At 40.5% G+C, this 13,097-nt stretch overlaps 1 protein-coding gene across 2 annotated transcripts in view; it reads right to left on the bottom strand.

Annotated features, from left to right (window-relative positions):
* The window catches only part of c3-2 (complement component C3-2), a 67,726-nt gene that overhangs the window by 19,550 nt on the left and 35,079 nt on the right, over positions 1–13,097 (bottom strand). For both annotated transcript variants that reach the window (XM_078949444.1, NM_001105083.1), the window contains 2 exon segments: positions 1,015–1,174; positions 828–923 (listed from right to left, as the gene is read on the bottom strand). In XM_078949444.1, coding sequence (XP_078805570.1) covers positions 828–923; positions 1,015–1,174 — 256 coding nt within the window.

Below are 13,097 nucleotides of genomic sequence, written 5' to 3'. Positions count from 1 at the left end.
GAGCTGGACATCAGAGAAACAAAATAACCAATTACACAAGAGGATGTACCAGCAGATGATAAACACCACCTCTGGACCATTTGCTGCTGTTTATTCCAATTTAAAAGAACAAAGACACTCAATCAAAGACCAGATGTACACAGTCTTGACAGAGAAGATGGATGGTTTGAAAGAGGAGCCAGAGAAGCAATACATGTACATGTTAATAACCCTCTCAAAAGCAGAGGGGGGCTTCAGACACAACTTCAATTTACCATGCTGCCCTTTAATTAGTTCCAAAGAAGACCAAAAATCCAGTGCAACTACATCCAATGACCCTGTGATGGAGAGGCGTATTCGCTGGTTTCTCTTCTTTGATTCCCGTTTAATGAGCCATTTAACTAAAGAAATGTAGGTGCCCCACATGGAAGATACATATGTGGACTGAATCCTGCACCACTCAGACAGATGAAACCAATTGACGGTGGCTTCGGTATCGTCAGAGCTATTGAGCATTTTGGACCAATTATGATCCATATTTATATACATCAAATTCCTGCTTGGATGAGTGGTGACATGTTTTAAAGAAAGAACAATTGTAGGTCCAGTTCCTATAACGCCATTTGAATAAATGAAAGCCTTCACCAACAGCTTACTGTGCTTAATCAGGGTAGATGCAAACACTTTTAAGAAAAAACAACTGCAACTTGCTAAGAAAGAATGAAATTTAAAAATATATCTTTAATATATATATATATATATATATATATATATATATATATATATATATATATATATATATATATATATATATATTTAATGTCAGATATTTAATGTCAGAAACTCACGTTGATGTAACCTTCACAGACCGAGCGTGACTCCTGCATGGCAATGAGGCAGAAGGCTGTCATAGAGGCATCAGAGTCATAGCCTTGAACATCACCCTGGAGTGCACACAAATATAAGCAGAGTCTTAACTTATTCTAAGTTGGAAACTTGAACATGAAACAGTTGAAGATCAGTGGTTTCACTTACAGTCATATATCCAGCGGAGACTCTTCCAACTTCTGTGAACAAGCCATCTGGCTGCTGAGCTCTGAGGATCAGGAACTTCACAGCATCACAAATGTGATTCTTTCTGATGGCCACCAGGTTGTTGGCAATGGAAAACACTTTAACAACATAGGCTGTTAACCTTGTGAAATAAAGAAGACAATGCAGTGGTTCAGTTTTGCACATACCATCAAGGCTGAGTGTGCCAAGCACATAACCTAACTAACTTATTCTAAAACTGCATTACCAAAGCCTGGAGGCTTGGGGCTGGCTAGAATGAACAGTTAACAAAGTTAACTTTGTAGTTGTTGCAGATAAACAAATAATGGTCTGAAAGGGTTGTTGTGAAGCAAAGGGAGAGCATGCAACCTCTGACTGGAGGAATCACAGGTTTGGTTTGTGAAACAAATTGTTTTTATTTTTATCATATGGTTTTAAATGTTAACTCAACCTGTAGTTTACAGATGACCTTTTAGCAACAGTTCTTCTTTTTTTATATATATCCTGCTTGCTGTGTGAATGCTGTGTGAACTAAAAACATGCCCAAAAGTTTCATTTTACAATACCCCTAATGAACTTTTCAAATGTGTTTCTATGCTTGAAAATTGTAACCTACCACTTGTATTTTCAATAAAAGGAGCACTGAGAGCAGCACTCCTTTGAGAGCAAAAGGGTGATGGGAGTTCGGCGTCACACTTGTTTTTCTCCCTTGTGCACAAGAAACTTTTGCTTGTCTAGATGAATTAATCGAAGTTGGAATAGAACAAATCTGCGTCCCTGGGAGCAGACCACGGAGAAGAAAGTTTGTGCACAGCCCGTGAGAATAGATCTCCAGAAGAAAGTCCGTCGTAGTGATTTCTTCGCCGACCAATTGAGTGGTCCAATCCCTGGGTCCGGATTGACTTAATCCGGGAACTAGTTGAACCATAACAACAAGGCAAAAAAAGCACTAATGTAAGATGTTCAAGTCCCTGAAGAGGCATAGATTTCTAAGAAAAAGGTACAGGTTCAAGTCCTGTAGCCTGAAAAAGAAAGCGAATAGGTTTGAGTCCCCGAAAAGGCCTAGAATTCTAAAAATAAAATGCAGGTTTGAGTCCTGTATTAAAAGGGTCCCTAAATGTGTTAAAAGTAAAAAAAATAAAATAAAGAAAGAAAAAAAAATTTTTTTTGGTGTGAATAAGAGTGCATGTGAGAATAGAGTGAACTTGTTTGAAGCTGTGGGCAGCTAGATAACCTTGCAGTGTTAATACAAAGCTGCTGATCAGTTGCAGTGGAACATGATTTAATTTCATTAAGCTTTAGATGAAAATAACCTAGAGTCTAAAACATTTTTTATTCCTGGGAGGAGATGTTTGGTTTCAACACCTGTTAGGACTTAACAACGTGTGACTTGAATCCGACAATACATCTGACCTAGAAACTTGTTGTACGAGGAGTGAAACCAGAGAGGCATTCTCTGTTGGTTATGATCACACTCTCTGACTAGCTTAATTACATCTATAAATAAATAACTAAATAATAGGGAATTCAAATAGAGAACTAGAATTAACAGGAGATCCAAAACATATGGAAAGAGCTCATCCAGGTTCAACTAAGTTCTTGAAGAAATGGGATAAAAACTACAACTTTAAGGTAATCTTGGAGTACAGTCAAGTACTGAATTAGTTCAATGGTTAAAAATCAAAAGCAGAATAAAAAAAATTGTGAATTGTGAACAAAAAGAAAGAATGGCATTCAGAAAAGTAAAACCAGAGAAGATGATGAGTAAGTTGAGACCAAACCCAGACCCTGCAGCAGCATGCAGCTGACGCAGCACAGCTGACGCAGCACAGCTGACGCAGCACAGCTGACGCAGCACAGCTGACGCAGCACAGCTGACGCAGCACAGCTGACGCAGCACAGCTGACGCAGCACAGCTGACGCAGCACAGCTGACGCAGCACAGCTGACGCAGCACAGCTGACGCAGCACAGCTGACGCAGCACAGCTGACGCAGCACAGCTGACGCAGCACAGCTGACGCAGCACAGCTGACGCAGCACAGCTGACGCAGCACAGCTGACGCAGCACAGCTGACGCAGCACAGCTGACGCAGCACAGCTGACGCAGCACAGCTGACGCAGCACAGCTGCAGCCTGATGAGGAAAAAAGACAAGAGAGGGGGGAGCAGAATCCAGCTGATTTCCCCCTTCCTATCAGGAGCCAAGTGTTCCTCGGTTGAAGGGTAATTACCCATCCTTTGACTGATTTAACCCTCCTGTTATGTTACGGGTCAAATTGACCCGTTTTAAAGTTTTAACATCTAGGAAAAATGTTCAAAAGTATTTTTCCAGCATGAAACTTCTTCTGCTTGCCTTAATTAGTGTAATCAATATACACACAATGAAAATGGTTCATCTCACATATTTGCACCCCTCCCCCTGCATGTTTATATTACATAGATACTGTCTGGGTCAATTTGACCCAGCAATAAAACTGGAGTTACAAGGATGTCTTATTATTATTAGTATTTCTTTATTTGCAGCTGTGAGACATATTTCACCCCAATCAAACACATAGAAACACACAGGTGCATTGGTGTTATGACTTTTGACAGGAACCTTTTATGTTCTTGCGGGAAAACTCAACCCACATTCAGTTGACACTCAACAGAGAAGGGGCAAAACATACAAAAGATTTTCTTCATGGGAGTCCTTCCAACATTACACTCTGACAGTCAGACCTTTACAAAATGGTCCAGGAGGCTGTGGAAGTCATCCCTGTTTGTGATCAGAAGAAAACTATCTTGAGCTAAACTCTGATTCTAATGATTCTGATTTTGAACCAAATAAGGGAATTGCTATTCCTGTTCCACCAAGCAAGACAAGACATTCAAATCAAAGAATGGTGAAATACATTGTTCTTCATCCCCAAATATGCGTCAGGCAAAACTGTCTTCAGAAAACATAACAAAGAGTGCCAGGAACCACTAGGATGGCAGTGACTCATGTGACCGTGTCAAGACAAGCATGACCTGTGCGAAATGTACAAAATTAATTTGCACAAAGCACAGTGTGATGAGATGTCACACATGTGCTGTGTAGATGTACAGACACACACACAACTTCATATTGCAATTGCTTGTCTTTTGTATTGTGATTTTGTTTCACAGGGCATGTATGTAGAACAATATTTCAAGATTATGTTTCAATGTTATGTAAAACTATTGTATTTTATATGTTGGTCTTTCAAAAGTAATACAGTAGTGAAAAATTAAAAAAAAGTTGAAGGATCATCAGAAATGGCAGAGATATATCCAGTGATCGACGTGCAAAATCCTACAGCTGGAGAATCAAATCATACTTTATTTATAAAATAGCGCTTCTCATGCAGTTGCACAGCTCGAAGCGCTTTAACAACCCACCCTTTACCTTTCCCCTCCGTTAAAACACATGACCCATGATCCCCACGTACAATGAATAATGACTATGTAACTTCTAAAAAAAATAAAAATGTAAGCCTTGGCTCTGCTGTGAGGAAACAGTATTTGGGAATCTCTTCATACCATGAGCCAGCCTGGCCTAGGAGCATCGCCACAGTGCCCACCCAGACTGGGACAACAATGGGGTCCACTTCACAGCCATGAAGCTGCAAAGATAATCTCCAGCTGCCCCAGCAAGGATTAAAGACATAAGATGTATATTAAAACATAAAATTGAGAATAAGATGCATAAAATGAAAATAAATAAATGAAATAGCCTATACTAAAACTAATAGAATAAATTAGCAGTTAAAATCAACTAAGAGCTAAATCAAAAAGGTAGGTCCTAAGCCTCTTCTTAAAAATCTGAGCATGAGTTTACGTAAAAATATCAATAAAACTTGCAGCCACTTCAGGAGTTAAATACCGTTTCCTCACAGTTCTCACTGAGGCTTCCTGCTGGATTTCACTGGTGACATCAAAAAACAAACAATAATGATCTGATATGGCCCAGTCAACAAGATAAGACACCCTGGTGGACAGACCATAGGTAATGACAAGGTCCAGGGTGTGTCCTCTGTTGAGAGTTGGTTGTGTGACATGCTGCTGAAAATCCATGCAGCTCAGAAGATTTAAAAACTCACAGGCATAGATATCATCATTCTTGTCAACATGTAAATTAAAATCACCAGTTTTTAAAATCCTATTGTACCTAATATGAAGAGATGATAAAAATTCAAAAAATTCTTCAATAAAACAGGAAGGAGGGGTTGGTGGTCTGTATACTGTGACAGTTAAAAGAGGTGGGTAACCAAAAAGAAAAGCATGATGCTCAAAGGAAAAATATTTACTAAGTAAAACATTTTCAGATGATATTGTTTTGTGAGCAATCAATGAAGAAACCTCCACCTTTCTTTCCTCCTCTGATTGAAAATAAAATGTTAAAATTAGGTGGAGAAGCCTCAGTGAGAGTTGCTGGTGCATCAGTGCCAAGCCAGGTTTCAGTTAAAAAGAAACAGGTTAAATCATGGTCTAAAATCAGATCATTAATGATAAAAGACTTATTTAAAAGTGATCTGACATTTAAAAGAGCCATCTTCATCATTGTGGGTAAAATCTGATGTGAGCACGACAAGGGTTTTGTGACTGATGTGTGAATTGGGCGGTGATATCTAACATGCAAGGCACTTGGATATGAATGGAAATTATTTTAATGTCTATTGGTGAGAAGATGGCCAGAAATCTACACCTCTTGTCTTTAGGACCTGGACACAGGATGTTAGGAAGCAGTGGAAGGAGTTATCCACATTTGAATTCAAGAGAGCTTACCATCTGAAGGGCATTGAAGTCAACAAGCATGATGACTGCTATGAAGGCAGACTCTGCAAAAGTAAAGGAAAATTGGAACCCCTATGGATGAAGATGGTCCTCCCAGACCTCTTCTGCATAACCGCCTTGAGTTTATCCAAAGTCTTACACTTTTAGGACAAAGAATTAGAGAAGCCTTTCCAGTAAGACCCTATTATGGAAAAATTGGGCAAACAAAGCAAAAGATGGAGAATTAGTGTCTGATTTAAGAGTCAGATTTGAAGAAGTGTTTAAAGCTAATAGTGGACTCAGAGATTATGATAATGACGGTCCCTCTAGACAGCAGCTGAAACAATCCTTACTGCTAGCTATGATAATTGCAGACTGGGTTAAGAGTCATTACATAAATCTGCCTACAGGAGCACTGCAACAGTTTATGAATTTTGCTGTTCATGCCGAAAAAGGGATGGTGAATAAAAAGACATTTAGGACTCAAAATGCAGTTACATTTTGGCAGGATGAGAGCAGTGATGTGTTTTTTGGATGGAACATGAACACAGGAAAAAGTCATGGACATGGCTAAGGGCATGGCTGTGGAAGAATACATTTTAAAGGAAGTTGTAGAAAGTGGCAACAGAGGGTCAGAGCGATCATCCATGATGATGGATGTTGGATATGTGGAGAGAAAAGATCATTGGGCGAAAGATTGTCACGGAAGACATAAATTAGATGGTATAAAAAAATAAAAAGATGAATTTGAACCAACAGGATTTGAGCCACCAATGAAAAGTCAAATCATAACTTATGCAGTTGATATTCTCATAGCATCAACTTCCCAGGAGTTTTGTAAAATTGACACCATAGCTTTGTTAACTTATTTGGCAGAGACTGAAAACAAAGAAACAAGAACAAATTAAAGCTATGAACTCAAGTTAAATATTTGGGCCACACTTTAACATCACAGGGTAAAAAAATGGGAATGAGGGAAAAAATGTGGTCATTTTGTCAGCCCCGGAACCATTAACAAAGAGATAAATTATGTCATTTTTAGGGTTATGCAAGTATCTCCACACGTGGATCCCAAACTATGCTATAGCAGCCCCACTGAAATATATATATATATATATATATATATATATATATATATATATATATATATATATATATATATATATATATATATATATATATATATATATATATATATATATATATATATATATATATATATATGTATAATGGCAAAAATAAGACCCGGGCACTGCCAGTTATCAGATACCCTGCAGGAACAATAAGATGGCCCAAGGAAGAGATACAGATCACGGATGTTAAAACATGAAAGCTCCTCACCATGCATGGAGGGTTCCATCCCAAATCCACCACCCTGAGACTGTATGCTAGCCGCAAGGAAGGAGGCCGAGGACTAGTGAGTGTAGAAGCCACTATCCAAGATGAAACATCCAAGATGCATGAGTACATCAAGCTCTAGGCCCCAACTGACAGTGTGCTCAGTGAATGTCTCAGGAAATGGAGAGCAGAGGACACAGTGCTGGAGGACAGATCCTCATGGGAGGACAAACCCCTGTACGGGATGCACCACCGGACCATAACTGAAGTGGCTGATATCAAGAAGTCCTACCAATGGCTAGAAAGGGCTGGCCTACAGGACAGCACTGAAGCGCTCATCCTGGCAGCTCAGGAACAAGCTCTGAGCACCAGAGTAATAGAGGCTCAGATCTACCACACCAGACAAGACCCAAGGTGTAGGCTGTGCAAAGAGGCGCCTGAAACAATCCAGCACATAACTGCAGGATGTAATATGCTGGCAGGTAAAGCATACATGGAGCGCCACAATCAAGTGGCTGGAATAATATACAGGAACATGTGTGCAGAATATGGACTGGAAACCCCAAGGTCAAAATGGGAAACACCTCTGAAGGTGGTAGAGAAAGAGAGGGCAAAGATCCTGTGGAACTTCCAGATCCAGACTGACAGGATGGTAATGGCGAACCAACCAGACATTGTAGTGGTGGATGAAGAACAGAGGAAAGCTGTTGTGGTGGATGTGGCAGTGCCAAGCGATGGAAACATCAGGAAGAAGGAACATGAGAAACTGGAGAAATACCAGGGACTCAGAGAAGAACTAAAGAAAGCATGGAAAGTGAATGTGACAGTGATGCCAGTGATTTATATATATATATATATATATATATATATATATATATATATGTGTGTGTGTGTGTGTGTGTGTGTGTGTGTGTGTGTGTGTGTGTGTATGTATGTTTAAAAAAATGCTTTTCACATTTTTATGCAATCTTTTTGTTCAACCCATGAAATAAAAGCTGAAAGTCTGCACTTCAATGGCATCTGAGTTGTTGTATTTAAAATTCACTGTGGTAATGTACAGAAACAAAATTAGAAAGAATGTGTCTCTGTCTTTTATTTATGGGCCTGACTGGATATATGGATAACCTATGGCAGTTTATGATAAAAATCAATGGACAGCACAATGTGGTCTGCACTGCATGGTGGTGCAGTGGTTAGCACTCCTGCCTCACAGCAAAAAGGCCCCCAGGTCAAGTCCCAGCTGGGGGACATGAAAAACACAACAACAGTGCCTTCACCCTCAAGTGGCTGGGATAGGCTCTGGCAGGGAAAAACGGAATAGAGGATGAAAGGACAGAACAAGGTGTAAAAGCATTTTGTGACTTAAGGCAAGCATTATTCAGAACAACAACAGACAACAGCAAAGCGTAGACTGTGGAGATGGATTTCTGATTTCTGTTTGTTGCAAATATATGGAGATAAAAAGACACCTGTGGCTTTTTACTGTTCGAAATTAGATCCTGTAGCAAGAGCTCCACCTACTGTTCAAACAGTAATTGCAGCAGCAAGCTCATCTGAAGTAGCGCTTTTCCACAAGCTTACTCTGTATGTTCCCCATACAGTTTCAGTTTTACTATTTCAAACTAAAATGACATTTTTATCACTAACCAGAGGCTTCTGTTTAGCCACATTAGATTCATGGCACCATCTGACTGTTGAAAGGTGTACTATATTGAATCCAGCCACACTTATGCCCACACCAGAAGATAGGATTGCTTAGAGCAGTGGTCATCAAACCCCCAAGGGAGCCGCAGAGACATCTTAGGTGGGGGCGCGAGTCAGCCGGTAGGAGAAGGCTAGGAGGGGAGGAGGGGGGAGTCATGTTTGGACGACAGAATTTTTTTCACAGCGGTACATAAAAAAGTGCAGGTCTTACGTCACTTACATTAACCGAATCCTGTCTGTGACATTTGAAGATGTGATTATTTTTGTTAACGGTGGTTTTAAAATCTTAAAAGAACGCTAAAGCCGCTGTTAACGACAATAATTGTGTTTTCAGAAGGTAATGCCGCCCGGATTTCGCACACGCCACCGGTACGGATTGGAGACCTACCTTTCTATGCAACTGTGATCCGATTTGTTGAAGAATAAAGAAAATCATGTGTTGTGTATGTGTGTGAGTGTGTGTATGTGCTGAAAAACCAGGGTATCTGATCTCACACGCTGCTGGAAGGGGGGGGTGAATGTGTGGAGCGCATACACGCGCAATCAGTTGCCATTTTTGGACTTAAGAAAGAAGTAATAAAGAGAGTTAAAGAACTGAGACTGTTTTTTGTTTAACCCTATCTGGAGGCTCTGAGGGTTTAACAGAGATGTGAAGACCAGCATTCGAACCCTAGAGAAGATCGCCCCTGCGTCTTTCGACCACAGCCAGAGAACGTACCCCACCCCCGTCGGTCCTGTTTGCGCTCCAAAGCTTTCTCTGGAGCACCACACCATCTATGCATGACGTAAAACCAGAGGGGTAGTGACACACGATCAGAATAAACTGTTTACGTGCACCACGATGGGATCAACAATCGGCATGTACCACCTATCTCGATCGGAAAGAAATTTTGATCCTAACGAGTCTGATTGGGGGAGACAATTCTGAACAGCATGTTTACTTTTTTTTTTTTCCGATCAGGCGTTCATCATGATTACCTTCGTCCATGTAAACGCAGCTTTGTGAGATTTTCTGCTGTTACTTTGAAAACAAAGAACAGAGCTAGGCTCAGTATTGAGCAGGACTTGAGAGTTGCAATAACAAACCTCCAACCTCGTTTTGAAAATATGTGTAGCACAAAGCAGGCCTATTGCAGCCATTACCGAACTGTATGTTTCTTTTTGAACATAGGCTGAATGTTATTGTTCTTACAAAGTGAATGATCCTTTATTTAATTTTTTCGAGCACAGCAGCAGCACAAATGTTTAAGACTTTGATATGGTATTAAAGTTAAATATTTTTGGCATATTTTATCACAGTTTTTTGCAGTGTGTGTGTGGGGGGAAGCAGGGTGAACATTTTTCCTCCTCCAAAGGGGGGTAACAAGAGAAAAAGTAAAGTCTGAGAACCACTGGGTTTCAGGAAACATCTTCAGTTTACAAGCCAAGACCAGATTAATCAGATGTTCCACTCACTGGAGGGGAAACACTTCAAGTAGAACCCCTGTCTGGACTTTCCTCAGCACTATCAGCAGAGTGGAAAGCCTTAGCTAAGGGCTTTGTGGCTCAGGCGGTTGAGCAGGTTGTCCAATGATCGAAAAGTCTGCAATTCAATCCCCACTCCCCCCAGCCAACTGTCGTCGTGTCCTTTGGCAAGACACTTCACCCTCCTTGCCTCCAGTGTGGCTCCACTGGCGTGTGCATGATTCCGAGGGGCCGTAGCTGCAAACGGGCAGCAACGCCTCTGTCAATCTGCCCCAGGGCGGCTGAGGCTCCCACCGTAGCTACCATCACCAATTATGAATGAGGAGTGAATGAATAACGGACACACTGTAAAAGCTTTGAGCATCTGGAAAAGCACAGATAAATCTAATCTATTATTATTATTATTAGCTCAAGCATGCAAACTGTTAAATGATAAGCCAGTTACAATCTACTATTATAGCCAATAAGCATCCACTACATTGCATTTATTTTGTCAACAGTGGGAAAACAGAGGGTTTAAAACATCAACAGGAAAACCAGTCACACATGTAGAATTACTGAAAGAATTATTGACAGCTGTAGAGTTTCAGCCGTCAATAATTCAGTAAGACACTGTAGTCTTACTTAAAGTGCCAGTATGTAAATGCGAGGCACACACATGAAAAACAGATCCTATTTCTAAAGGAAATGCCTTTGCAGATGCAACAGTATGGAGCCCCCCGACTTTAAAAATATAAAAAAATCAAATAAATCGTGTGCACAGATTAGTAAACTGTAGATTTATCAATTGTGCTCGTACTTTTCAGCAATCGTGCGCACACATACATTGCATGTGCATGTCTCTGAGCAGAGCAGATGGACTCTTAGCTCTGTGTTTGCAGGCATGTATGGGTGCTTTGTTACAGTGTGCGCAACGGAGGAGACTTCAGACTACAGTCCAATTGGCTGCTCTGCGTGAGCGGGCTGCCGGACTCAGAAGAACCGCATCTCCCGGGAGATTAGTATCTCCAGACAGAGGATGGGCTTTGGGGCAGGGGGAGGCGGCTTTTGAAAGAACAGTCCTGACAAACCGTGCATACATCATTTGAATTTGTGTTACCAGTCGGGTCTGTTATTAGCACGCCTAAATGTTGTTAGCACGTATTAATTTAATCCTAGCCCTTCTTCCATGTCAGTTCAGCCAAAAAAAAGAGCACTGGGCGCACAGATTTAAAAAACTATGAGCGAAGATGCACTTATTAATAATCATAACAATGATAAAAGCCTGTTTAGAAGATCATCTCTCTGTGTCGGATCTTGGATTGTTTACTTCCAAGTTCTTCCTCTATGGATTTATCCAGACCAATTACTATCGTACACTTCATCGGAGAAACGTACAGCCAATCAAATAGTGAGACGTCATTATGTGTCACCGGCTGATAGTGTGCACGGTTTACCAGGAATGTTCTTTCAAAAGCCGCCTCCACCTGGCCCAAACCCCTTCCTCTGTCTGGAGATACTAATCTAATGGAGACACGGTTCTTCTGAGTCCGGCAGCCCGCTCTCACAGAGCAGCAAAATTGACTGTAGTCTGAAGTCTCCTCCGTTGCGCACACTGTGACAAAGCACCCTCACATACCTGCAAACATGGAGCTAAGAGTCCGTCTGCTCTGCTCATAGACATGCACATGAAATTGATAAAATTGATTGACCATTTAGTAAACCGTAGGCATGGCATGGCGTGCGCACAGTTATCAGATCTTTTTCTTTTTAACTACTGGCCCCCGGGATCTCCGTACAACAGCAAAACAAGCTGCAACAGAAAATGCTGAAGTGTGATTGCTGATGTAACCACTGACGCGTTAAAAGAAATGATACACAGTGCACCACAACAAGAATAGGAAAATATGTATGCAGGCACAGAGGAAAACCTATTTTGCCAAAATCTATGTAGAATTGGGCAGCAATTTTGAGTCATGGGTCTTGCCATGTCTCAACAGAGTCAATAGAGTATTCTGCAACTTATGGATTTATTCTCTATTCAAAAATGTTTTGTAAACAATGTGTTACATTTATGCGCCATAATCCCCAAGGCAATGTTGGACCTAAAAGAGGAAAATTTCCTCAACCACCTTTTCCTTTCCATACAATACACATGGATTTTATTGAAATAAATAAATGTAAAGGACTAAAAAAATATTGTTTAGTAATTATTGATGCTGTTTCTAAATGGGTGGAACGTATTACATGTGCAACACAGGATGCTATCGCAGTGGCTAAAGCTATTTGTAAAAAAGAAAAATAATCCCAACTTTTGGCATACAACGTGTGAGAAGAAGTGATATTGGTACCCATTTTGTAAATCAAGTGATAGAAACAAATGGCTCAACACCTTTGTATAGGTCTGAAGAGACACTGTAAAAGTGCAGGGTTAGTTGAGAGAACTAATGGCACTTCCAAATCAAAGTTAAAGAAATGCTTTGAAAAAACAAATAGGCAGTGGCCTGACTGCATAGACTTAATTTAACTAAGCATGCGTATCACACCCACACTAGGTCAAGCATTAACACCCATTGAAATGTTGCATGGACAGTCTTATAAGTTACCAGACACATTCTCTGGAACCACCATGGCTCACCTAGTATATTTTATTTTATTTTTTTAATTCTTGTAGTGTTTTTAAATTTGTTTTTTTTTTTTGTTTACAAAAAGCTTCACGTTGTCATGTTACTGTGACAACGTGCCTCTTAGGTTCCCCTGCCAGAATTTGTTTCCCCTGTCGTGGCAGGACTTTGGCATTGTTGA

This window comes from Oryzias latipes, chromosome 1, assembly GCF_053564925.1.
Source record: "Oryzias latipes strain Hd-rR chromosome 1, Olatipes_Hd-rR_3.1".
Lineage (NCBI taxonomy): Eukaryota > Metazoa > Chordata > Actinopteri > Beloniformes > Adrianichthyidae > Oryzias > Oryzias latipes.
Note: the sequence above shows the minus strand (reverse complement) of the source record. Positions and strands in the feature narration are given on the sequence as shown.